The following is a 27,843-nucleotide window of genomic DNA, read 5'->3' on the forward strand; positions in this document are numbered from 1 at the left end:
TGCCCCAGTGAATCCTGAAGATTTATTATTTGGGAGAATATCAGATATTGATCCTTTGTTTTACAGCTCATGATAGTAATCAGAAAATATACATTTTGAAATGAAAGTCAAAAGAAAAGAACCATTACATATAATACAGATTACAGACATTTTACTTGTACATAAGCAAAGCAGTACTAAAAGCATATTTATGTGTCCACAGTTAGTGGACATGGCATTTTTCTGTTTAAAGCTGCAGCAACTCAAATCCTCTTCGGGTCAATAAAGAAAGACAGATTGAGAAATACATTTAGGGCTATCACCATGTCTGGCTGTAAACCTATTTTTAATCTTTTCCCTCCCCCCATATATATATGTATATACTTTATTGCCTTTATATTTCTGCTGGTTTAATATAATTAGTATACTAAATAGTTATCTGCATTTATTTGGTTTCTAAAAATATATAAAACGCACTGGAATAGAGCTCCTGCAGCTTTCAAGCAGTCACTGTCCTGGCATCAAAAGCTTACTCTGGAAATGTAAAGCAGCAACACTGAATAAATAGTGATTGTTCTGTCTTCTCCGTACAGCTGATGGTCTTAAACCAAAACTGAAAAATACTGTAGCAAACAGTATAAACATGCAACTTAAAAAAACTGACATAATATAAAAGTAATACTTATGAGCTAAATTTAATACAATATGGACTAATAAAGACAACTTTAGGTAGAAGAGGGATGTGAACACAGCATCCTTATTTACATATAAGTTAAGGCCCAATTTTTCAAAGGCAATGCACACAAGGAACCGTCCATCTGCCCGTGCCCTTTGCGCACCTGAAATCAAGAGTTTCTGCCTTTTCCATATTGTCTCCTCAATCCATTATTATAGTTGTAACTTGGAAAGATGTTCACAGAAACGGTTTTAAATGAAGTTTCTTTTCTCTAAAGGCCACTTTGCTCTTATTCACAAAGAAACTTTTCTTTTAATGCAGGTGCAAAATGTATTTATGTTCTGGAAGCAAGTGCTTATTTGTTCTTCTTAAACATTGTTAAAATTCCCATTTCATACCGTAACTTTTACATTTTTACTGTATTAGTCTTGTTTGAGCTCTAGTTTGATTAATTTGAACTACAGAAATTGATGACTAGCTCAGTGATGGCTGAGGGATTTAAATGGGTAACTCCTATTAACACCAAACGAAGTCTCACATATAAATACCCTGTGCATCAGGAGAAAAAAAAAAGAAAAACGCTAACAAACCAAAATATCTCATAAGAACAACAAAAGGATTGAGGCAAGCCACTACGGATCATTTGCTGAGGATGACAAACACTCAAAAGGGTCAAATATACCAATACTATTTCAAATTACTCCCTGGTAAGAAAAAAAAATCTTCTCATGTATTTAATACTTGTAGAAAATCACAATAAAACAACTTTCAGTGTAATAATAATTTAAAAAACTTACAATCTAATTTAGTATTTAGAACCTGAATATGCCCCCAGATGCAAAATTCTCTATTTGGTATTTTTGTGTACCATTGCCCACTTCCCCTCTGAAATGTATCCAAAGATGTGGCACTTAATCTAACTCATTTGTATTCACAAGAGATAAAAAATAATCAGAAATAGACTAAGATATTTTTAAGATGTTCTAGGGAAATGAGTTTTCTTTCCTCTATTTAAAAAAAATACTTAGAAAATATTTCTTAGAGATGTGCTTCCAGAAGTGTTGGTAAATATAACTGCTTAAAAAGTACAGCTGCTCATTGTATTAATCAAATTCACATTTATATACTCTTCTCATCTAGGAAATAGTATTTCTATCTGTAGTTAGGTCTGTGAAGATTATTTGGCAGCTTGAAAATTCAGATGAAGTTGTCAGAATCCTACTCCCAGTCTTTCTTTAAAGTTATTAGGTTAATGCTGATAATAATTTACAACAATTAAGTTGGATACTTTGTGTTTTTCATGGCATGCCCAGGCATCGTTGCAATTAAAAATTGCGAAGTCTCATATATCTAGGTTTAACATTTTGATTTAAATAGAATGTGAACAACTTATAAAAATGTTTTTCTTTGTGAATAAGATCTCAATTTCTCTGAACAACAGTAACAAAATGACCCAGTATAGAATGGAACCCTTTAAAAATAAGGCATATATCAGGCATACATAAACCATTATTGTCACAAAAATCTACAAATTATTTTGATTTTTTAATTCTAATTTTTAAATATATATGGATATGAAATAACTATTATAAACTGAGAGCAAATGTGTATAGATTGTGGCTATTAGATAAGAATCATTTATTTCTCAAGTTTTTTTTTGCAAAACAATATAATGGCAAGGTCAACTTGATAACTCCAAGAACCCAAAGAAAATATTTTTAGTTGAGGTCTGCCATTTAGCTGGACTAGAAAAGGCAACTATGCGTTATTACTTTCAGTCCTCTAGAAGCTTCTACATATTGTCATAGCCATTCTTAAAAATTTTCATTGGAAACCTAAATATAGCAGCATTCTCAGCATTCATTAAACCAAAATAAGTCAGATGCGTTTAAAACATCAAAGATTGCCCTCATGCACAGGATATAACTTACACCTTTTTATTGTTACCATGGCATTAATATACTAATCCACTTTTATTTTGTTGCATGTAAATAATACAGACAATATGTTTTCCTCAGAATAAAAAACTACTTTAAATTTTAGATGAAAGTCTTGATTATATTGTACCAAATTCTGATCAGAGGGAAAGTAAAAATGGCTAAGAAGTATCTGACCACATCCATCTAGATACTCTTGTGCATCTTAGTTAAGTCAGTACTCATGGGAGGGGTGTTGACTCATTTTTGGTTTTATAAACAAGAAAATAATGTATGTACAAATGGAGATTAATGTCCTGCAAAGGTCAAGCTGAAAATTAATAAAAACGAACACTGACTTTACCTTTATTTCCTTGGTAAAAAGTAACTAACTCCAATCTACTTTCTATTTAAGTGACTGGAAAAATTGCAATAGTTCATAATGTACACAGTAAATTCTGTGCAAGCAATAACTTATCCATGGGTGCTTACACCAACAGACCATACATATAAAGTGGGTTATTTTAAAATAAAAAAAATACCACTTAAAGCAACCTTCCTGAAGATATCCTTGGACATCTCTTTTTTTTTTTTAAGACATTTCTAATTTATGTATGATGGCAACTCTGAGGACCCATGAGACTAAAATAATAAGGCAGGGCAGAAACAAAACACATAATGTATCAGGAAACCCCATGCCTGTTTGGACAGATATTCAACAATTACATTTTTGTTCAACAGTGTCTGAAGCACTGCAAACCTTTTAAACATGTAATTTACTTCATGAAAATATTTCTGCTCTTGTATGTGGTTCATTCATATGCTGGAAATACTGTAAAGAAAAGATGAAACACCAGATTAAAAAGAAAACCTGAATTATCTCACCTAATTAAGCAGCGGCTAGGATGGGTTCACAAGGTAAATGCAAGTCAGCTCTTCTGGAGTCAGTTTCCATGGCGGAGCCCCCTATGACACTTGTGTAGCTGTAAGCTGTAATTCAGCAACGCATGGAGTCTGGCAACATGCACACAAAGTCATCGCCACGCAATATGCAATGTAACTCAGTCACAGGATAAGTATTAATAAAAAATATTAAAATGTCAACATTCACTCCTTAATTGATTACATGGAATAAATAAACTAAGCCAGTCACATATTTCTCTTCATTCTGAAGTCACGGTTTTATTTATGTATACACACAGTATAATACTTTCCTAATGCTCTCGAAATGCTACAAATAAAAATGAAGGCTTTGCATTACAGCTGCTGGACAAAAACATCAACACTGTGGCTGTGTGAAAACACAGTTTCTTTGTTCTTTAGCATCAGTGCACAGGGTATGGCTCCAAGTGGTATGCAATTTAGGACAGAAAAAAGATACGGTGGCTTGTGAACTATATCCTCTGTTCGTCATTGGCACAAAATCAAAGAAGGAATTTTCACTGTCCTCGGTACCTTTACTGGGTCTCTCCCCTGAAGACAGATAATGTTATACATATATGCCTTCAGGATTAAAACCAGACGAGATAGGATTCTGTAGAATACGAAGATTACTGGGGAGCTGCCGAGAGGAACCAGGTCGCTTCAGAGACCCCGACTGGAATGGTGCCTCTAAACAGGAAACAGAGAAAGTCGTTTGATGTTTGCAGTAACCTGGAGTACTTAGCAATATGAAAAATGAGCACTTTTCCTGCTCTCAAGAACCAAATAATATACAGTAACGATTGCAACCCCCTGTGAGTCCTGGGTGAGAGGAGAGGTTACGTCTGCTTGACCCTCTCAGTTGATAAAATAGTTTTCAGTGATTTGAACGGTTCATGATCTTTTCTTAAAAGGTGAACATTTTGCTTCTCTTTCTGGGTTGTTCAGATTATATGCATATACAGATTTAGAAGTGTCTTTTAAATATCAGCCCAAATTAATAACAAAGACTTTTAGGAGAGGAAGAAGGGGCATTAGGAACAGAGAGAAGCTAAAACTCAATTAATAAACTCAATTAATAGACTACGACTCACACATTTCAGGAAAAGTTTGTAAGGAAGCAGTTTAAAACTAATGATAGGCTATCTGGTCATCTAAGTAAATAAATAACCTAAATATTATTGATTTTCCCCAGAAACAGCAAGTACGTCAAAAATTTTTTTAAGCAGCCCAAGAATTAGCTTTGAATGGTAGGAGAACATATTAACCGAATGTAAGCAGTTTATTCCAAGTTAAGAGAGCAAAGCTTTTTAAAAAGCGATCTCTCAAATCTTACCCCTTTCTAGGTCTGCATGCGAGGCCTCCACTTCGATGGGCTCCGCTGGCAAAACGGTGACTTTCGTCCCTGTCTGCTGGATAAACTGCTGGAGGTTGACTTGCCGCAGCTCCTTGGTCAGCTGCTCCAATTCTTGTTCTTTGTCCTAGATGGGAGTTAAATGCTTTCTAAAATTTGAGGATTCACTATTGGCCAGCTACAGACATCCTGGTGACAGCCCACCTGCTACAAGGGTTGAATGTGGGACACTTTTCACAAGAATGCATTTAACAAACCTGATTTATATCGATGTAATGGGCTAAGGAGGTCACTTTCACTCTGTGGCATGGGCCAAAAGTTAAGCAAATAAAGGCCAACTTCTTCAGTCTGTTCTCTTAAATGTCCTGCTTGCCTCTGTTAAGAGTATACTATGCACCTGATGAAATAAATATATGTCTATAAACTTTCATGAATAAAACACTGGATTCCATCCATCCTGGTGTTTACAGCAAGCTTGCTAAGCTGTTCACAATTAAACTTCCTTATTATCTACTTCATAACTGACTGCAAAATTAATAGTCACTTGGGTCCATGAGATTCAGGGTTCTTGTTTTTTTTAAACTGTTTAAGTTTTCATGGGATCCATTACTGAGATTTATATCATAGCAAGGAAAGCAAGGAGAGCAAGATTCCCACTATGGGGTTTTTTAATCCTTGATGAGCAGATCTGAGAACTGAAGAGCGCTAAAGTAAGGAGACCAAGTTTGGACGGCCAGAAAGCTCCAAAAGCAAGGAGAGGCATTCTGTTCTCAAATGGACTTTCTTCTCTTTCTCTCCCTTAGGGCACTATAGGAAAAAGTGGCAAGGCCGCATCCCAGCTGGGTGTGTCAGAGGACGGGCAAGGATATAGGGAAGAGAAAACAGAAAGGCGGGGTTTTTCACTACTTTGAGTGTAGGGGGTACCTGGAGATACGTTAGTAGTTTGCCTGTTAGATACTTTTCACAGGTAGTGGGGTTTATTAGTAACAACTGTCACAAATTAGTGTTTCCTGTAATATCAAGGCAATGTAATTTCCAACTGCCCTCGTTTTGTGTTGAAGTGAATCCAAATAGTAAAATGCTGACAAATCATAAGTTAACAACCTTCTATTATATGAGAAATTCCTGACTGCAAATTTGGGTGGTAGTTCTACCTCTCACTGCAGTTAGTGGCAGAGAAAGGAAATCACATCAGTTCTTCCTGAAACGTCAGCTTTCTCTGCTTGTGGAACTGTTCCTACTCTACAGCAGCTCTTCTCAAACTCCGGTGCGCACAGGCACTATTTGGAGATGCTGTTACTACATACACTCTCAGTTTCTAACCAGCAAGCCTCACGGTTCACGCTTTGATCCATGATCACACAGCTTCTAAACTGGTACTGTCCAGTTCAGCAGCCACTGCACATATGTGCTACTGAACACTTGAAATGTGGCCAAATGTGACTAAAACAGAAATTTAAATGTATTTAATATTTTTAAAGAGCTTTATTGAATATTATTTAACTTTAATTTATTTAAATATAAGTAGCCGTATTATAATCAACTGTGTCTCTTTCTCTTTGAGCTGTTAGAAACTGATAGCTCTTTGCAACTCCCATTAACATTACCACACTGTCTTTTCAAGAACGGGTATCCAAGAAATACAAGCTGAGTGATCATGGAGTAAGTGTGAAATAGAAATGTTCTCGTACCCAGTAGAGATGGGGAAAAATCAAAGAGGAACCTGCCCCTCTCCTCAGGGAAGCAAAGGACAGTTACGGGAGAGGGGAGGAGGTGGGGTTAGCAACAAAGGAGACGTGAGAGAGAAGCAGCCGGCTAGCCGCACAATCACTGGTGAACCAATCCTTGGTAATCTCCTTCAGCTCTTGTTTCCCTGTCACTAAAAGGAGAAGGTCAGATTCACTATCTCATCATTAGTGTCCATTCCAGCTCTGAGATTCTCATCTCCTGTATCCGATTACCTAATGCTATCACTGCCACAGTAAGAAAGCTTCTTCCGTGGAAAAGGATCTGTGTGGCTTCAGCTCTCATCTTTGTTTTGGCCTTGTATCTTAGCTTTGTCATAAGTCACAGAAATTCTAAGAAAATGATAAACCAAAGTAAGTTTCTAACTTTAAATGTAAGAGAAAATGAATAATCAGTAAAGAAGATGCCGAAATATATTTAAGTCTTTTTTCTCTCTATATATTTCCAGTCAACTTTCTGTGTTTTATTGAACATTTTTTCTATTTTCAGATTCTTTTCCATGACCAGTGATGAAAATAAAGGCATTATCATTCTGGAAAATCAAGAGCAAACCTACAGTGATTTGGAGAAACACAGAGTTTAAGAAGCTTCCATGAGGAAAGAAAAAGAGGAGTTCAGTGTTTTAGATTCCAAATATGTAACTCTTTTAAATAGATGAAACATTCTAATAAAAGTGTCCTTACCTGTAGTCGTTTGGTGGCTTGTCCAAGAGACCTTTCCACGGCTTTAATACCATTTTCCAGCCTCAGACTCTGCTGGCCTTGAATGTCAATCTCCCCTCTGACCTTACCGATCTTTCCTTTAACCTCTTCTTCATTGACCTGTGCCTCTTGAACTTCCCGTTGCAATTTTTCTGCTTCAAGACCACTTTCCATAGTCTGGATTTGACCCAAATAGTCCTTTAATTTGCTCTCACATTCTGTTATTTTCTGTCTTATTTCTTGAAGTTGATCTTTCAGCTGTTTTTCATTTTCCTGTTCAATCTGTAATTCATTTTCCCAGAATTCCTCCTCTTCAATTTCTACATCGTTTCTTTTGATCTTCTGCTCCAGGCGGACAATTTCTTCTTCAAGGTTAGAATTATATTTTTGCTCCCAAAATCGTATTTCTATTTCATTTGATTCTAGCTCTTTCTCAATGGATTGGAGCTTCTCTGTCTGCAAACGGATCAGCTTCTTTAACTCATCTGCTGTTGCTTTGCAGTTATTCAGCACCTTTTGTTTAAATTCAGTTTCTTTACCTTTTCCAAAAATGTCCATTAACCCTTTGGCACCTCCTGTAAATGTTAACGATTTCCTTTTAGGCTCTCTCCTTTTGATTGCTTTGTCAATCTGAGGCCTCAGTTTAGCTAAGGGGGGCAAACTCTGCCTGCATAAAGTTCTTTCAGGAACTCGAGCCACACCATCCGACGTGGGCCGCTCACTGAGAGATGGCCCCGTTCGACGTAAAATCAGCTGTACGTCACTAGCGTACTGCCCCCATTTGTTTAAGGATATGATAGGATTTTCATGAGGTGCTAAGTGTCTTTCAGTATCTCTCCATTTTTCTATAAGAGTGTACCTTCCAGTTCGACCTAGATAAAAAAAGATAAGAATAAATTGTCAAAAAGGGATACGCAACAGCTAAAATAATGCCTCCAGACGCAGGACACTATTTGATAACTGTGTCTTCTTAATTAGCATCAAAGTCCAGCCCATGATGTCTTTAAAACTTTCGCTTGAGGATACTGAACTCCTTAAGATACGTAACATACAAAACTATGGGATGTGAACTGCATACACTCTTCAGACTCACTTAGGAACTCATCTTTACACTTTAAACCTCAATGGGAATCTTAATCTACCCTCTTGTCAAATGCCTGACCTCCTAGACCTTGTTTGCGGCAAGACCTCCAGCTGAAACTAAGGAGGGCACTAGAGTGTCCTGTTGGAAGCCAGGAGGGCCTGGTCCCAGGAACCAGGCAGGATTTCAGAACTTGAGCAAACTTCCACTTGAGGAATCCCTCTGATTTCTCTGCACATCAGGACTTGGGAAGGTTGGAGCCCCCGTCTCTCCTCCTGAAAGGAGACATGGAGCCAGTGGAGGACCTGCTACTCAGCTACAGGTGCTGGGTAGGCCTTTCCTTGCCCATACCGTCCTGCATACCTGTGGCGAATAAAAAATCACCTCAGTGAAAACAACTCTCAAAATAGTCTCATATAAAGAGTGGGGCCTGAAGAGAAGTCTTGTTCAGTTTTGATAAGTAATAGCTTCAAAGGGTCTTTTAAAAAACATTAAAAAGGCAAAATTATATTATTAAAAAACAAAAGTAGAATAAAATTACATTTATGTTAAAAATATACTGAATCTAACAGTAATTATGGAAGATAAAGATTCAGAAGACAATATAATGTCATTAGCTTGAATACACTTCCTAAATATTTCCATTTAAGGTGTGTGGGTCAGATGGAAAATATTAATTTTGTTAAGAGTGTCCATTAGACATCTGAAACTAATGTAAGGTTATATCAATTACATCTCAATTAAAAAAAAGTGTCCAATAGTAGTTAATACTATTACAGAGAAAAAAAACTCACCTTGCCATCTAGCAATTAGCATATTGGCATATACAGCTACTGATTTGACTTCCCTGTCTTTTTTATTTCATGAGCTTCTGAACCAATAGTAGTATTTCCTCAATTACTGGGCCAATAAATGGAAATCTGGGTATGTACTATGAACACCCACATGTGCTATTCAAAAGTAGCAGATGAAGAGTGATACTGCTCTAAGCATACGTGTATGTTCGTCTTTAAGGAAACCTGAATTTTGGGTGCAGCTGAAAAGTTGGAGCTTTGAAAGCAAACAGACTAGAGTTTTAAGCTCGGGTAAATTACTTGCTGGATAAGTAGCCTAACTTCACTTCTAGAGTGGGGAGAGGGGCAGTACCTCATAGGTCCTGAGAGTCAGAATCAGGGCTAATAAGCACCTGCCATACTGCCTGGCCCGTAGCAGGTTTTCAATACGTGGCGGCCATCATTAATTGAACACACTGCTATTCACATGACAAAAGGGCTGACCAGAGACCTCCTTTAAATGGTGACATGACGCAACAACAATCTGACTCAAAGAATTCTTAATCAACTTGCAGCAACTCCTAGCTATGTAAAGCTGGACAGAGTGGAAAGAAAGAAGATGGGCTCTCTGGAGTCTGAAGGCCTGTTTTCAGGTCTGGCTCTGCCATGTATTTACGTGATTTGCACAAATTATTAAATTTCCTTCAGCTCTGGTTTCTTCATCTGTAGAGTGAGACTTGTATTTTCTTACCTGACAATGTTGTAAGAGTTAAGTGAGATATAAAATATAAACATGTTTTATAACATTGAAAAGTGCTATGTAAGTATTAGTTGTTGCTACTATCAAAATACCTGGGCAAACAAGGGGAATGCAAAGCCTTATTAGCACACTGGATTTGGCTTCTTGGAATAAAAAAATGTTTCTAAAGATTTTCAAGTTAAAAATTACTGTAATTATACCAAGAAAAACCAGCCAACAAACCTTCAAGGTTAAACTCGTTCCAGATGTACACACTGCTTCAAAGATCACAGCACTTTGTGTTCCTGGCTCTGCTGTCTATCAACTACTTTTAGATCTCACTCCTGCTATCTGGACCCTGTGTCCTCATCAGTAAATATGAAGGGTTGGACTAGACCAGTAGAACCCTCTCTAATCCTCCCAGGCCATGAAGCATCTTTAAAAAGAAAACTGAATCATTACATTATATGAGTGAAATCAAAAATTTTAAGGACTCTAATTTAGTCATAATTAAATATAAAGCTTATTTTTCCAATGTTTAATGGTACTGCTACTCTGTGAGAATGTCTTGGTAGATTATTTGGGATTGCTTTTATTGCTAGCGTTTCCTTTTTGTTAAATAATGCATATTTAGTGCAATTAGGCAAAAAAATCCATCCAGCTATATAAAAAAGCTTTTTTAAAAAGTAAATGAATTAATACTTTGATTTTATTACAGAAATAGGGTTTTAGATAGTTTATGTAAGAGCTAAATTCCACAATCATTGGAAGTTGAATGCGTATACTTGGCAAGGCCCTACAGAACGTGAATACTTCATTTAGACAGATTCCAATTCCTCCTGCAAAACTCCTTTTACTGCAGTTTATTAAGTGGATACACTTAGTTCTACCTTGCATACTATCTTGATGTAGCCCTAAGACTAATAAAAAGGAACATCCATCTATCTATCTATCTATCTATGGCATTTGTAGTTTAAACTGTTTTGGCTACCTAGGTCTGTATGCCACAATTTGTAATGATAAATAAAATATTGACTATACTTCTGAAGAGCTGAAGCAATTGAGTATAATCCCAAGAATCATTAACTTCATATAATGAGGAAAATCACAAAGAGATTTTAGTGCACCAGTGGAATCTCACTGGACGACTGATATATATGTACAATAGATAGATAGTGGGAAGCAGCCACATAGCACAGGGAGATCAGCTCGGTGCTTTGTGACCACCTAGAGGGGTGGGATAGGGAGGGTGGGAGGGAGACGCAAGAGGGGTGGGATAGGGAGGGTGGGAGGGAGGGAGACGCAAGAGGGAGGAGATATGGGGTTATATGTATATGTATAGCTGATTCACTTTGTTATACAGCAGAAACTAACACACTATTGTAAAGCAATTATACTCCAATAAAGACATTAAAAAAATTAAAAAAAAAAAGGAGATAACAGACTACTTTCACCTAACTTAAAGTGGAATATTTAGGTGAAGTAATATGAAGTTTTAGAAATACACACCAAAATTCGAACACTCAAATATGAGTCACCCAGAAACATTATGCTCTTATTTCAACCATTTAAAAAACTGTAACCATTTTTTTTACAATTTTAGGAAATTTCTCCTTAGAGCCAAAAAAGTAAAATCATTTAAAAGCGTCACTTCTTGGGGGCTTCCCTGGTGGCGCAGTGGTTGAGAGTCCGCCTGCCGATGCAGGGGACACGGGTTCGTGCCCCGGTCCAGGAAGATCCCACATACCGCGGCGCGGCTGGGCCCGTGAGTCATGGCCGCTGAGCCTGTGCGTACAGAGCCTGTGCTCCGCAACGGGAGAGGCCACAACAGTGAGAGGCCCGCGTATCGCGGAAAAAAAAAAAAAAAAAGTGTCACTTCTTGTTATGTATTCAACAAATATATAGTGAACAAACATTTGTCAGAAATAGTGTCAGGCCCTGGGAATATATTCTATTAGACACCCTGATCATGAATGCTCTTCAGAAATTTTAGTTTTAACTGACATTTGATCATTTCTTCAGTATGAAATCCTCCTTACCCCAAAGATGAACACTCTGTGTTCTTCAAAAGGACATGACAGAGCTGGCATTAACTGCTCATGAATTTAATGCTAACATATCCTCCTGTTTCTGGACATATTGTAAGTAATGTCAGTTAACACCTGACTTATTCTTTATCTGTGGTGAATAAACTATCCTACCCCACTCAGTTTTTCTGATAATAGATACTTTTCTCCTTGAGCTACAAACATTTTGGAATCTTATGCAGAATCTAGTGAACAAAACTAATTCATTCCATAATGACTTAGAATTCTTAAAATAAACATTGCTCTCTGTAACAGAACTTACATTGTAACATTTTATAGTCTGTTAAATGCTTCTGATGCTTTTATATGTGTATATATATATATATACATATATATATTTTAAAGCAATTTCCCAATGATGTACAACTATTCTGAAAATTTGTCAATGAACTTTCTGTAAGTCCTGTGTGTAGCTACTAAGATAACTCTTACCATAGAGTATTTATCTTATGATGACAGTGGTACAAGAATATCTTTGAGTATAACATGTCAGCTAGCTGTGCATTCAACCCATAGTTAAATCATTCACAGTGTATTTTCCCAGTGTGTTGATGAGACTATCATGTAATCACAGAATTACTGCATATTAATTTAGGACTTACTTAGGATTTTATTATAAATATACTATGACTAAAAATAATGAAAACATTTATTGATTTCATAATGATTAACATTTAATATGCCCACTGTTTGCCAGGCTTTGTGCTGGTTACTTTACATAAATAATATTAACCAAAATAACAGCTAACGTATCATTATAAACCACCAAAGTTTGGGGGATTATTAATGTAGCATAATCTTACCCATCCTGACTGTTGCATGCTGTGAATTACATGTGTTCACATTCATTAAAATAATCTTTTATGGATGTGGAAAATATAGAAGATACTTAGAATCATGGAGGATACTCAGAATTATGGATGATGTACTACACTACTGCTATAAATATAAAAGTTGTAAAAGATGACCCTGGCTATAAAAAAGCAGTATATTTTAGTACTAAGGATTTTTAGTTTTTGTTTCAATGTAATTCAGTCGGTGACTATATTTTCTAACAGTTGTCCATTGAGATTATAGGGGATATAAATAACATAGTATAATAGTAGTTAAGAGCAGGGTTCTTGAATCAGACTACTGGTTTGAATCCCAGGACCCTCCTTACCAGCTACGGGCGCTTGGGCATGTTATTTAAACATCTCTGTGCCTCTGTTCCATCATCTCTGAAACAGGGATCATAACAGGGCCTTCCTCATAAGACTGCTGTGAGACTGTTAAATGATGTGGAAAATTTAATTCCCAATTCAGTAATGAAAAGTGGGACTTTAAAACTATGAAGCATTAGAGTGAATTTTTTTTTTTAAACTCATCTGTAGGTACATAAAAAGCATTGCTTATAGTGTTTACTTCTAGGAAGCAAGGTCATGAGTGCTTATTTTACCTTCTTTGTGTTTTGCTAATTTCAAAATAGTCTACAATGGATAGTACTACTTGTAAACAGATACAAAATTAACCAATTTATAAATTTCTAAAATTGATAATTTATATATGAAATTAAGAGTTAAATGTGACAATATAAAATATATTATTTTATCTTCTAAAGGATCACATAATCTTAGAGACGAATGGGACATCACCAAGTTCAGCCTGTAATTCACAGAAACTTAAAAAAATTCATTCATTTATTCACAAGTAGGTATTGAGTATCTACTACAAGCTAGACATGGTTTTAAGCTATGAGAATAAGCAATAACAAAGGAGTGGCAGGCAATACACAACACACAAAGGAAAGAATGTATGTCTACTGTCCATTAACCAACAGCTTTAAGGTCAGATATGCTAAACATTCAGAATTTTTTGGATTCTAGGAAGGTAGCATAGTGCTATCCTGCAGGTCTGTAGTCAAACATGTTGAAAATTCTAAAGTAAAATATCTCAATTTCATACCAAATGGAATAAATATAGATTAAAAGCAGCCTCAGCCTCACATCAAATCAGATCCATTTTTACTACCAAATGAGTTCAAGCCATGCCAGGTATGGCTAACAAATTAAGTATGATAAACTTTAGGCTTTCAAAATTTTTTAGGTTTCAAAAATGTGTATAATGGATTGTGGCCTATATGTAATATGTCGCAGGGGCGGCGGGGGGAGCACAATAGAGAAAAACAGAGTACGGCAGATGGGCAGTATGTGTGTGTGTGTGCATGGACAGGCGGTCAGGGAGCCGTGAGCCGAGGGAGTGAATCTGGAAGAGCGCTGGGCGCACAGTATTCTCAGCAGACAGAAGAACAGGTGCAAAGACTACGGCGGAACTGTCTCTGACACGTTTAAGAGGAAGCAATCAAAAGTGAGTGGGAGGAAATGAGGTTGGAGGAAAAGCAAGGATTCATTTAGGGCCCCGAAGACCATCGCATGGACTTTAAAATTTTCTGAGTGAGTCCGGAAACCACTAAGGGGTTTTGAGCAGAAGAGTGATGATGATGCATAGTTTCAAAGTATTACTTTAAAATAAATCTGTTGAGAATAGGCTGCAGGAGACCAGGATGATACAGGGAAATGAGTTGGAAGGCCACTGCAAAAATCTAAGTGAGAAATGATGGTGGCTTACATCACGGTCGTAACAGTGGCTGTGGAGAGAAGCAACAAGATTCTGGATATATACTGAAGATAGTACAGGGAGGATTTGTTGATGGATTAGTTATAAGGTATTAGAGAAAGAAAAGAACCAAAGATCACACAAAAGTTTTAGATCTAATCAATTAAAAGCAATAGTTCCCATTTGTTGAGATGAGGGGGAGGAAATCTGAGGATGGGCAATAGTTGGGACACGAAGCTTGGGTTTGGACATTTTAAGTCTGAGATACCAGTTCGTCATCTTCTAGAACTGCGCTGTTCACTACAACAGCTATTAGCCACGAGCCACACTTAAACTTTAATTAAAAATTCATTTCCTCATTTACACCAGCCACACTTCAGGTAGGTAATAGCTACATGTGGCTAGTGGCTACTGTACTGGACGGCACAGATACAGAACATTACCATCCTTGCAGAAAGTTCTATGGGGAAGCACTGTTCTAGAAACTATGTTTTGTAGAGTACCTACTACTTTAGGCAAAGCAATGGTATAAGAAGGATAAATAAGCAGGACTCCTACTTTGAAGAGACTTCCAGAGAAGAGAAAGAAATATTAACAAATAATAAAACCAGAGATCAGCATAAAAGGTGTTTGTTTGAAAACTGATTTTGTTGGGGCAAACTCTATGAAACACGGCTTTTGGGAACAATCCACGCCATCTTGGGCCCCAGCCCCAATCAATTTGTTTGTATTAAATGCTAGGTCTGGCCCCGGTTGAAAGAGATACAGGACAAGACCATCAGAAGTGTGAACAGAGAAAACTTCTGAACCTTCAGCACTTTAAATGGCACCAGGCAACAAAGCAGTGTGAATGAGAAAACCTTTCCCTCAGTCTCCTTGATTTCTTCCTCCTCTTTTTTCCTCTCTAATCTTTTGTTATCTGTACTTTAAGTTCTAAGCTACTTGAGGGCAGAAGTACATTCTTTTCATATTTTTCGTTTGTGATTTTGTAAAAGCAAATGCATTTTCTCAACTTAACTTGAGACGGATGAATTGTTTAAGGCTTTCTGTTTCACATACAGATTTGAGAAGTAGTTTGAACTCTATCTTGAAATAATGGCATTTCTGGGATAGTTTATGGGAAAAACAAGGTCGAGTATTTAAAATTGGGAATGTTTCAGAAAGCCCAGGGTGTACGGTATCCAAACAGTGCGTTCCTGCTGGGAAGTTTAAGCACTCATGCCAATTGAGTGTGTCAATCATCGTTTCACTTTTAGTTACTGTCTCTTATAATTTGGGAATATGTTCTATTTCTATCACCTAAATATAACCTGTCAAGGTAGTCAAAGATCAGAGGAGAAAGGATTTCCTTCTATACTAGTAACTAACATTCAAAATCCTTTATCAAATTATGTTCTGTCTTTAGCTCTTTTCTAACTTGATTGGAGTGATTAGTACCATTGAGTCAGAAAATGTTAGCTGTCATATATATTTGCAGACTGCCAATACGTATACATGTTTTTATATCATGACGGTTTCCTGAAAGCAATTTTAGCTACCCAGAAAAACTCAATAATCCCTAATCATATATACAGTGCCTCCCCCATGGGCAAATATGTGGACTTTAACTTAAGAAGCTATTCTATATGTCGCATCACTATAAATTTTTTAGGAACATCTGCAGTTTGGCTCAGTCAGTCCATATATGCTGCTAGTAGTGTAACTAAACCTTTTACTGTGTGAAGCCACAGAGATTCTGCAGGTGTTTGTTACAGCAGCAATTTTCCCTAATTAATAAACCCTCTATTATTTCTTACAGTATAAATAAGGTCAAAATACTATAACATTTTCATTTCGTGTTTAGACTCGGAACACCAATAACTTTCGTGACAATGGAGATACATATTTAAGTGTGTATTAGAAGCATACTGAATCTGAGGCTGAGAAAATTCTATGGCACAACAGAAGCAAGGATCAACAGTGCTCGCTGGTTGCCAGTTGAATCATCTCTCAGGTGAATTCTGAATTCAATGAAGTGTTTATGATTCAGCAAGAGAGTTGTTTAGCCATGTTTGGAGAAATATCGTAAAGCATCTGTACTCAAGTTGTCACCTTTTCAAAGCAGTTCTGGACTGAGTTATTGAGAAAGCAAATATGGGGTGGGGGGAGTAGGTTCAGTTAAAGCTTCTTTTCATCAATAGCTTGGCCACAAAGAAGTACACTCTTTAGTCCAAATGGATAAACACACACCTGGTACATCTGGACAGTTTCTCCTTGAAATTCTCTGTAGAGAACATGGTTACCATATGGACAGATGCAGCTTACTGTACTCTTCAACTACCTTGACTTTTCTAAAAACTACTCGTTTTTTTTAACCACTGTCCATGGCTTGATTCTCAAATATAACAAAGAAACTTAGATTTGACACTTGCTAATTTTAGTTTTCACTAAGCAGAAAAAACCCAACAATGCTTAATATTTTAATTCAAATAAATTATGTGAGGCTTTCAAAAGGGGCAATGATTAAATAAGCTGGTTGCAAAGAATATGAAATACAATTAAATGCCTTAATTTCCTCCTCTTTAATAATTAAACTTAAGTCCACAAATATAATACTAGTGCCAAACGCAAGAAAATTTCATGGGATGTGAAAGCCTAGGATTCTCAGCATTGTTTTAATATATGAGTGTGCTATATAGTATTTCAGGAAAAATCAAAAGATGTTAGTATTAAAACAAAGCCTCTGTCTTTGTATAGGGCTATTGCCAACTTCAAACAGTGCACTTGCCACACTGCAGGGGCACAACCACCTCTACAAAATGCTAAGGTGCCATCGTGACAGTGACTTGTCTCCATCCTGAGCTAACCTGACACGCTTCCAATATAAACTAGCACTATATAAAGACAAACTTTTGATAAGGAGCTCAAAGGCAAAGAGGCACTGAGCACCTAGCATGGTGAACACACAGTTTCATTCTCAATACAGTTGACCCTTGAACAATGCAGGCATTAGGGGCGCGAACTCTCCACACAGTTGAAAATCTGCACGTAACTTATAGTCAGCCGGCCTTCTCTATCTGCAGTTCCTCGTGGATTCAACTAACCTTGAATCGTGCAGTACTGTAGGATTTACTATTGGGAAAAAAGCCCCATATAAGTGGACCCTGGCAGTTAAAACTTGTGCTGTTCAAGGGTCAACTCCACCTGTTTGCTAAGTGATGGATTTAAGATGCAAATACAAACTTTAGCCCACATTACTGGCTTTACTGATGTAGGTGTTTATGCCCTCATCATGTTCCAAATGGAATTATGGCAACTAAAAAACATGCATAAAATATCATAAAGATAAACTGAGAGTAAATAAGAAGAAAAGTTGCAACGGGGTAAGTGAATAAGATGGGACCGATAAGCATGGATTTGACTACTTCATCTTCACTCTGTAAGATTTAAGAAGTACACATTATCTTTCTAATGAAGAACCATGTCATTTAATTTGTTGCAAATTTCTTTTCTGAAAGTATTCAGAATAAAAAATCGGATTTTGCCTAATGAAGAATCTGGGAACTTGAAATCTATGTTTTGGCTCAAGAAAACCTTTTTAGTTCCAGAAATCATTGTTTACGATAACAACAGGTGAGGAGAAGACAGTGCAGACTCTAGACTCAAGATCAGTCAACTCTCGGTGAGGCAGAGAACAAGTATCTTCACAGACTGACCTAAGCTGGAGGCAGGGGACAGTAATAAGTAAAAGTGTGCCTGAGAGATGTATTATGGAACCAAATGAACAGAAACCACAGGACATCTATATTTAAAACAAACAAAAACAACAGGAAGCATAAGCATCAACCACTCTATCTCAGACACCCCGAGAGTTCACTTACCTATCGCTTGAGCTAACGCTATGACAACTTCCTGGCAAGTTGTGACTTCGGTGACCCCACAAACAATCCTCTGAACTCCGTCCACCCATACTTTAAGTTCCATGGTGCCCCAGCCAGTCACCAGAGGGCCCTGAGACTGGTCATCAAGGCGTCAGGTCATGTCTCTGGCCACGAAAACACGGAAAAGGCAGAGTCTGTGTAGTCAGCTAAAAAGAGGAAAAAACATTTTTAATAAAACAAATCTTACCATTTCTCCTAGTAAGTAAATGTTACCAAAACAAATTTTAATATATCATAGTCCTACTACCATTAATGACCATGGGCTTACTTATTCACAGAACTGAACTTAGAAGTGTGACTACAACCATGGCCACCAATCATGACACCTCATGGTACTATTTCCACAATTAGAATATTAATCATAAAGTCACTCTCCATTGACCAAAGAAACCTTATTTACTTGACCAAGCCCTATTGCTCAACATACAAACTAATTTATTACAAAAATTACTTCATTAGGATAATTTCTGAGGTTAAAAAAAAGAAAAGTTTTTTTGTCATCTTAGGAATCAAAAACAATTGAACCAGTTTCTGCAGCCTTGTCAGCATCTGTTTGTTCCCTGTGTCCCTTGCCTCACACTCTTGGCCAAGGGACCGAGAGTGTTGTCTACACCACTGAAACTTCAACACCAAGTGCAGCATAAGGCATAGGTGTGCAGAAAATATTAGCTGAAGGATATTAATTCCTTCGTTGGCTAACAACTTCCCCATCTATGATCTGCTTGTCCTCTACCCATTTATTTAACTGGAGTTTGATAATTGTCTTAAACTTTTTTTTTTAAAACATCTTTATTGGAGTATAATTGCTTTACAATGGTGTGTTAGTTTCTGCTTTATAACAAAGTGAATCAGTTATACATATACATATGTCTCCATATATCTTCCCTCTTGTGTCTCCCTCCCTCTCACCTTCCCTAACCCACCCCTCTAGATGGTCACAAAGCACCGAGCTGACCTCCCTGTGCTATGCAGCTGCTTCCCACTAGCTATCTATTTTATATTTGGTAGTGTATATATGTTCATGCCATTCTCTCACTTTGTCTCAGCATATCCTTTCCCCTCCCCATATCGTCAAGTCCATTCTCTAGTAGGTCTGCATCTTTATTCCCATCTTGCCCCTAGGTTCTTCATGACCATTTTTTTTTTTTAGATTCCATATATATGTGTTAGCATACAGTATTTGTTTTTCTCTTTCTGACTTACTTCACTCTGTATGACAGACTCTAGGTCCATCCACCTCACTACAAATAACCAGTTTCGTTTCTGTTTATGGCTAAGTAATATTCCATTGTATATATGTGCCACATCTTCTTTATCCATTCATCTGTTGATGGACACCTAGGTTGCTTCCATGTCCTGGCTATTGTAATAAGAGCTGCAGTGAACATTGTGGTACATGACTCTTTTTGAATTATGGTTTTCTCAGGGTATATGCCCAGTAAAGGACTGCTGGGTCCTACGGTAGTTCTATTTTTAGTTTTTGAAGGAACCTCCATACTTACTGTTCCCCATAGTGGCTGTATCAATTTACATGCCCATCAACAGTGCAAGAGGGTTCCCTTTATTCCACACCCCCTCCAGCATTTACTGTTTGTAGATTTTTTGATGATGGCCATTCTGACCGGTGTGAGATGATATCTCATTGTAGTTTTTTTTTTTTTTTTTGCGATACACAGGCCTCTCACTGTTGTGGCCTCTCCCATTGCGGAGCTCAGGCTCCAGACGCGCAGGCTCAGCAGCCATGGCTCATGGGCCTAGCCGCTCCATGGCATGTGGGATCTTCCCGGACCAGGGCATGAACCTGTGTCCCCTGCATTGGCAGGCGGACTCTCAACCACTGCGCCACCAGGGAAGCCCCCTCACTGTAGTTTTGATTTGCATTCCTCTAATGATTAATGATGTTGAGCATTCTTTCATGTATCTGTAGGCAATCTGTATATCTTCTTTGGAGAAATGTCTATTTAGGTCTTCTGCCAATTTTTGGATTGGGTTTTTTGTTCTTTTGATATCAAGCTGCATGAGCTGCTTGTAAATTTTGGAGATTAATTCTTTGTCAGTTGCTTCCTTTGCAAATATTTTCTCCCATTCTGAGGGTTGTCGTTTTGTCTTGCTTATGGTTTCCTTGGCTGTAGAAAAGCTTTTAAGTTTCATTAGGTCCCATTTTTTTACTTCTGTTTTTATTTCCATTTCTCTAGGAGATACGTCAAAAAGGATCTTGCTGTGATTTATGTCACAGAGGGTTCTGCCCATGTTTTCCTCTAAGAGTTTTACAGTGTTTGGCCTTACATTTAGGTATTTAATCCATTTTGAGCTTATTTTTGTGTATGGTGTTAGGGAGTGATCTAATCTCATTCTTTTACATGTAGCTGTCCAGTTTTCCCAGCACCACTTATTGAAGAGGCTGTCTTTTTTCCATTGTATAATCTTGCATCCTTTATCAAAGATATGGTGACCATATGTGCATGGATTTATCTCTGGGCTTTCTATCCTGCTACATTGATCTATATTTCTGTTTTTGGGCCAGTACCATACTGTCTTGATTACTATAGCTTTGTAGTATAGTCTGAAGTCAGGGAGCCTGATTCCTCCAGCTCCGTTTTTCATTCTCAAGATTGTTTTGGCTATTCAGGGTCTTTTGTGTTTCCATACAAATTGTGAAATTTTTTGTTCTAGTTCTGTGAAAAATACCAGTGGTAGTTTGATACGGATTGCATTGAATCTGTAGATTGCTTTGGGTAGCAGAGTCATTTTCGCAGTTTTGATTCTTCCAATCCAAGAACACGGTATATCTCTCCATCTATTTGTATCCTCTTTAATTTCTTTCATCAGTGTCTTATAATTTTCTGCATACAGGTCTTTTGTCTCCTTAGGTAGGTTTATTACTACCTTTTATTCTTTTTGTTGCAGTGGTAAATGGGAGTGTTTTCTTAATTTCACTATCAGATTTTTCATCATTAGTGTATAGGAATGCAAGGGATTTCTGTGCATTAATTTTGTATCCTGAAACTTTACTGAATTCATTGATTAGCTCTAGTAGTTTTCGGGTAGCATCTTTAGGATTCTCTGTGTATAGTATCATGTCATCTGCAAATAGTGACAGCTTTACTTCTTCTTTTCCGATTTGGATTCCTTTTATTTCTTTTTCTTCTCTGGCTGCTGTGGCTAAAACTTCTAAAACTATGTTGAATAATAGTGGTGAGAGAGGGCAACCTTGTCTCGGTCTTGATCTTAGTGGAAATGGTTTCAGTTTTTCACCATTGAGGACAATGTTGGCTGTGGATTTGTCATATATGGCCTTTATTATGTTGAGTAAAGTCCCCTCTATGCCTACTTTCTGGAGGGTTTTTATCATAAATGGGTGTTGAATTTTGTCGAAAGGTTTCTCTACATCTATTGAGATGATCATATGGTTTTTCTCCTTTGGTTTGTTAATATGGTGTATCACATTGATTGATTTGCGTATATTGAAGAATCCTTGCATTCCTGGGATAAACCCCACTTGATCATGGTGTATGATCCTTTTAATGTGCTCTTGGATCCTGTTTGATAGTATTTTGTTGAGAATTTTTGCATCTATGTTCATCAGTGATATTGGCCTGTAATTTTCTTTCTTTGTGACATCTTTGTCTGGTTTTGGTATCAGGGTGATGGTGGCCTTGTAGAATGAGTGTGGGAGTGTTCCTCCCTCTGCTATATTTTGGAAGAGTTTGAGAAGGATATGTGTTAGCTGTTCTCTAAATGTTTGATAGAATTCACCTGTGAAGCCATCTGGTCCTGGGCTTTTGGTTGTTGGAAGATTTTTAATCACAGTCTCAATTTCAATGCTTGTGATTGGTCTGTTCATATTTTCTATTTCTTTCTGGTTCAGTCTCGGAAGGTTGTGTTTTTCTAAGAGTCTGTCCATTTCTTCCAGGTTGTCCATTTTATTGGCATAGAGTTGCTTGTAGTAATCTCTCATGATCCTTTGTATTTCTGCAGTGTCAGTTGTTACTTCTCCTTTTTCATATCTAATTATATTGATTTGAGTCTTCTCTCTTTTTTTCTTGATGAGTCTGGCTAATGGTTTATCAATTTTGTTTATCTTCTCAAAGAACCAGCTTTTGGTTTTACTGATCTTTGCTATCGATTCCTTCATTTCTTTTTCATTTCTTTCTGATCTGATCTTTATGATTTGTTTCCTTCTGCTAACTTTGGGGTTTTTCTTGTTATTCTTTCTCTAATTACTTTAGGTGTAAGGTTAGGTTGTTGATTTGAGCTGTTTCCTTTTTCTTAAGGTAGGATTGTATTGCTATAAACTTCCCTCTTAGAACTGCTTTTGCTGCATCCCCTAGGTTTTGGGTTGTTGTGTTTTCATTGTCATTTGTTTCTAGGTATTTTTTTATTTCTTCTTTGATTTCTTCAGTGATCTTTTGGTTATTAAGTAGTGTATTGTTTAGCCTATATATGTTTGTATTTTTTACAGATTTTTTCCTGTAATTGATATCTAGTCTCACAGCGTTGTGGTCGGAAAAGATACTTGATACGATTTCAATTTTCTTAAATTTACCAAGGCTTGATTTGTGACCCAAGATATGATCTATCCTGGAGAATGTTCCATGAACACTTGAGAAGAAAGTGTATTCTGTTGTTTTTGGATGGAATGTCCTATAAATATCCATTAAGTCCATCTTGTTTAATGTATCATTTAAAGCTTGCGTTTCCTTATTTATTTTCATTTTGGATGATCTGTCCATTGGTGAAAGTGGGGTATTAAAGTCCCCTACTATGATTGTGTTACTGTCTATTTCCCCTTTTATGGCTGTTGGTATTTGCCTTATGTATTGAGGTGCTCCTATGTGGGGTACATAAATATTTACAATTGTTATATCTTCTTCATGGATTGATCCCTTGATCATATGTAGTGTCCTTCTTTGTCTCTTGTAATAGTCTTTGTTTTAAAGTCTATTTTATCTGATATGAGAATTGCTACTCCAGCTTTCTTTTGATTTCCATTTGCATGGAATATCTTTTTCCAACCCCTCACTTTCAGTCTGTATGTGTCCCTAGGTCTGAAGTGGGTCTCTGGTAGACAGCATATATATGGGTCTTGTTTTTGTATCTATTCAGCCAGTCTATGTCTTTTGGTGGGAGCATTTTCATCCATTTACATTTAAGGTAATTATTGGTATGTATGTTCCTATTACCATTTTCTTAATTGTTTGGGTTCGTTATTGTAGGTCTTTTCCTTCTCTTGTGTTTCCTGCCTAGAAAAGTTACTTTAGCATTTGTTGTAAAGCTGGTTTGGTGGTGCTGAATTCTCTTAGCTTTTGCTTGTCTGTAAAGGTTTTAATTTCTCCGTCAAATCTGAATGAGATCCTTGCTGGGTAGAGTAATCTTGGTTGTAGATTTTTCTGCTTCATTACTTTAAATATGTCCTGCCAGTCCCTTCTGGCTTGCAGAGTTTCTGCTGAAGGATCAGCTGTTAACCTTATAGGGATTCCCTGTGTGTTATTTTTCCCTTGTTGCTTTTAATATTTTTTCTTTGTATTTAATTTTTGATAGTTTGATTAATATGTGTCTTGGCGTGTTTCTCCTTGGATTTATCCTATATGGGACTCTCTTTGCTTCCTGAACTGGTTTAACTATTTCCTTTCCCATATTAGGGAAGTTTTCAACTATAATCTCTTCAAATATTTTCTCAGTCCCTTTCTTTTTCTCTTCTTCTTCCAGGACACCTATAATTCGAATGTTGGTGCGTTTAATGTTGTCCCAGAGGTCTCTGAGACTGTCCTCAATTCTTTTCATTGTTTTTTCTTTATTCTGCTCTGCAGTAGTTATTTCCACTATTTTATCTTCCAGGTCACTTAACCGTTTTTCTGCCTCAGTCATTCTGCTATTGATCCCTTGTAGAGAATTTTTAATTTCATTTATTGTGTTGTTCATCACTGTTTGTTTGCTCTTTAGTTCTTCTAGGTCCTTGTTAAACGTTTCTTGTAGTTTCTCCATTCTGTTTCCAAGATTTGGATCATCTTTACTATCATTATTCTGAATTCTTTTCAGGTAGACTGCCTATTTCCTCTTCATTTGTTAGGTCTGGTGGGTTTTTGCCTTGCTCCATCATCTGCTGTGTGTTTCTCTGTCTTCCCATTCATCTTACTTTATGGTGTCTGGGGTCTCCTTTTCGCAGGAGGAGGTTACCGTTGCAGGTTCGTAGTTCCCATTGTTTTTGGTGTCTGTCCCCAGTGGCTAAGGTTGATTCAGTGGGTTGGGTAGGCTTCCTGTGGAGGGGACTAATGCCTGTGCTCTGGTGGATGAGGCTGGATCTTGTCTTTCTGGTGGGCAGGTCCACGTCTGGTGGTGTGTTTTGGGGTGTCTGTGGCCTTATTATGATTTTAGGCAGCCTCTCTGCTAATAGATGGGGTTGTGTTCCTGTCTTGCTTGTTGTTTGGCATTGGGTGTCCAGCACTGCAAATACTCATTTTCTAACTGTCTTCAATTTAAGAGTTATTCTAATAATGTAAACTTTTTTTTAACTTGCTGTGTTTCTCCAGTGTTTAATATTTTGTTTAGCTGCATTATAGGTGAAGCAGAAAATTCTGCATTCTCATATGGTCAAACAATATGTCTTGATTTTTTTCTATTGATTAGAATGTTATTATTAGCCTACTAAAAATCAATTACACACAATTCTTTTTTCTGTGGGTTTTTAAAATCTCAACACTTCCTGTGTTAATAAATCTTTAATCAATCTATGATTTGTTTGCCCATTGTCCTGTGATCTTCCCATTTCTTTGCTGTTTTTAAAAAAGAATGTTAAAAGTTTATGAGATGTAATAAACATTGATTTAATTAAAGAAAACATTTAAATTTAATGGTTTACAATGGCATGGCCATTTCAGGATTAATTGATCATTTAAAAACTTATTTAAAAAACAATACGAACTTTTCCTATAAAATAGTATTTACTACAAATAGTAACTTAGTCCTTTTACATTCTGTTAAAGGACCTAAGACAGTTTGAGGGTACCTGGTCACCTGGGTAGATGAGTCAGAACACATGTGAGATGAATGAGAATAAACCTAATTACTTTTTCTAGGGATGGTACAAAAACACTTTTTGTTGGGACTTCCCTGATGGCCCAGTGGTAAAGAATCTACCTTGCAATGCAGGGGACGCAGGTTCGATCCCTGGTTGGGGAACTAAGATCCCGTATGCTGTGGGGCAACTAAGCCCACGTGCCACAACTACTGAGCCCGCGTGCCTCAACTAGAGAGCCTGCATGCTGCAAACTACAGAGCCCACACACTCTGGAACCCACGCATCACAGCTAGAGAGAAGCTCCAACGCCACAACGAAAGACCCCCACATGCCGCAACTAAGACCTGACGCAGCCAAAAATAAATAAAACAAATAAATAATAAATAAGTCTTAAAAGAAACCTTTTTGTCACACTGTAATTTCCCAGAGTGCCGCTTCAGCTCTCTCTGCTTCCACTGCAGCGCCAAGGTGGCTTCACTAACCCCCTTTATGCCCAGAGGAAGGACCATCTGCCCCCAGCAAGCTGATTCCCAAACTGTGTTCCTCAGTTAGGAAATCCGTAAGATGTTAAATTTCTGGGGAAAAAGGGCTCCAAGGCCGAGGAAATGTAAGAAATCCAGTAAACAAAGCTTAAAAAGTTCCTTTACTGCTAGGTTCTTTGAGCGTTATATAGGCTGGTGTGCACTCCAAGTGTCAAATAAGAGGTTTATGTGCTACTGTCCCTAATCCATTTAGAGAACATTTAAGGAAAGGAAACATAAGAGTTCTGACTTAAAATAAGATTTGTTTCCTTCTCTGCTAGGCACTCTATTTACTAAAAATAGAATATGTATTATTCTTCCTTGGGATAAGTTAAGATGAAAAAACGGTCAAACATTAATATATTGTGTTAAATTAATATATTAAAATTAAATTATTTTATTAAAAGGAAAAACAGCTGAATTTTTACAGCTGAATTAAAATTTATTTAATACATAGTCCCTTATGTTTCATTAAAAGATTAAACTTGGACCTTTCAACTTAAAAGCTTTCGCACAGCAAAGGAAACCACTGACAAAACAAAGACAACTTACTGAATGGGAGAAAATATTTGCAAATGATATGACATAAAGGATTAATATCCAACATATATAAATAGCTCATACAACTCAACATCAAAAAAACAAATCACCCAATTAAAAAATGGGCAGAAGAACTGAACAGACATTCTTCCAAAGAGGAAATGCAGATGGCCAATAGGCCCATGAAAAGATGCTCAACATCACTAATCATCAGGGAAATGCAAATCAAAACCACTGTCAGATATCACCTCACACCTGTCAGAATGGCTATCATCAAAAGGAACATAAGTAACAAATTGTTGGCGAGGACGTGGAGAAAAGGGAACCCTCCTACACTGTTAGTAGGAATGTAAACTGGTGCAGCCGCTGTGGAAAACCGTATGGAGGTTTCTCAAAAAAACTAAAAATAGAACTACCATATGACCCAGCAATTCCACTTCTGGGTATACATCCAAAAAAACCAAAAACGCTAATTCGAAAAGATACATGCACCCCAATATTCATAGCAGCATTATTTACAATAGCCAAGATATGGAAGCAACCTAAGTGTCTATCAACAGATAATGGATAAAGAAGATGCGGTATACATATCCAGTGGACTACTACTCAGCCATAAAAAATGACGAACTTCTTGCATTTGCAGCAACATGGATGGACTTGGAGGGTATTGTGCTAAGTGAAATAAGTCAGAGAAAGACAAATACTATATGATATCACTTATATGTGGAATCTAAAAAATACAATAAACGAGTGAATATAACAAAAAAGGAGAATCACAGATACAGAGAACAAACTAGTGGTTACCAGTAGCTGGGGGGCAATATGGGAACAGGGGAGTGGTCAGTACAAACTATGGAGTGTAAGATAGGCTCAAGGATGTGTTGTACAACACGGGGAATATGGCCAATATTTTGTAATAACTGTGGATGGAAAGTAACCTTTAAAATTGTACAAAACTTTAAAAAATTAAAATAAAAAAGAGCATTATTTTAAAAAAGATATTAAACTTGGGAAACCTAACACGAAAGACATCAGATCTCATTAAACGTTCTCCCCACCCCCCAAGAAACCTATATTATTTCAAAGAAACTTATGAGGCTCATTATTAAGTTCCATTAAGGTTTTCGTATACCATCACATTTTTTTTTTTCTTTTTTGCGGTACGCGGGCCTCTCACTGTTGTGGCCTCTCCCGTTGTGGAGCACAGGCTCCGGACGCGCAGGCTCAGCGGCCATGGCTCACGGGCCCTGCTGCTCCGCGGCATGTGGGATCTTCC

The 27,843-nt window shown here is 37.1% G+C and overlaps 1 protein-coding gene across 1 annotated transcript in view; it reads right to left on the reverse strand.

The window, feature by feature from the left end:
* The window catches only part of RASSF8 (Ras association domain family member 8), a 129,737-nt gene continuing 101,894 nt past the window's right edge, over nucleotides 1-27,843 (reverse strand). Inside the window, exons 2-5 of the mRNA XM_027129411.1 lie at nucleotides 18,429-18,634; nucleotides 7,276-8,165; nucleotides 4,829-4,973; nucleotides 1-4,182 (exon numbers count right to left, since the gene is read on the reverse strand). Of these exons, the coding sequence (XP_026985212.1) occupies nucleotides 4,061-4,182; nucleotides 4,829-4,973; nucleotides 7,276-8,165; nucleotides 18,429-18,531 (1,260 nt within the window). The 5' untranslated portion in view covers nucleotides 18,532-18,634 and the 3' untranslated portion in view covers nucleotides 1-4,060. The remainder of the gene's footprint in view (nucleotides 4,183-4,828; nucleotides 4,974-7,275; nucleotides 8,166-18,428; nucleotides 18,635-27,843) is intronic.

Source organism: Aethalodelphis obliquidens, unplaced genomic scaffold (genome assembly GCF_003676395.1).
Source record: "Aethalodelphis obliquidens isolate GAN/ISIS:26980383/991018 unplaced genomic scaffold, ASM367639v1 scaffold36, whole genome shotgun sequence".
NCBI lineage: Eukaryota > Metazoa > Chordata > Mammalia > Artiodactyla > Delphinidae > Aethalodelphis > Aethalodelphis obliquidens.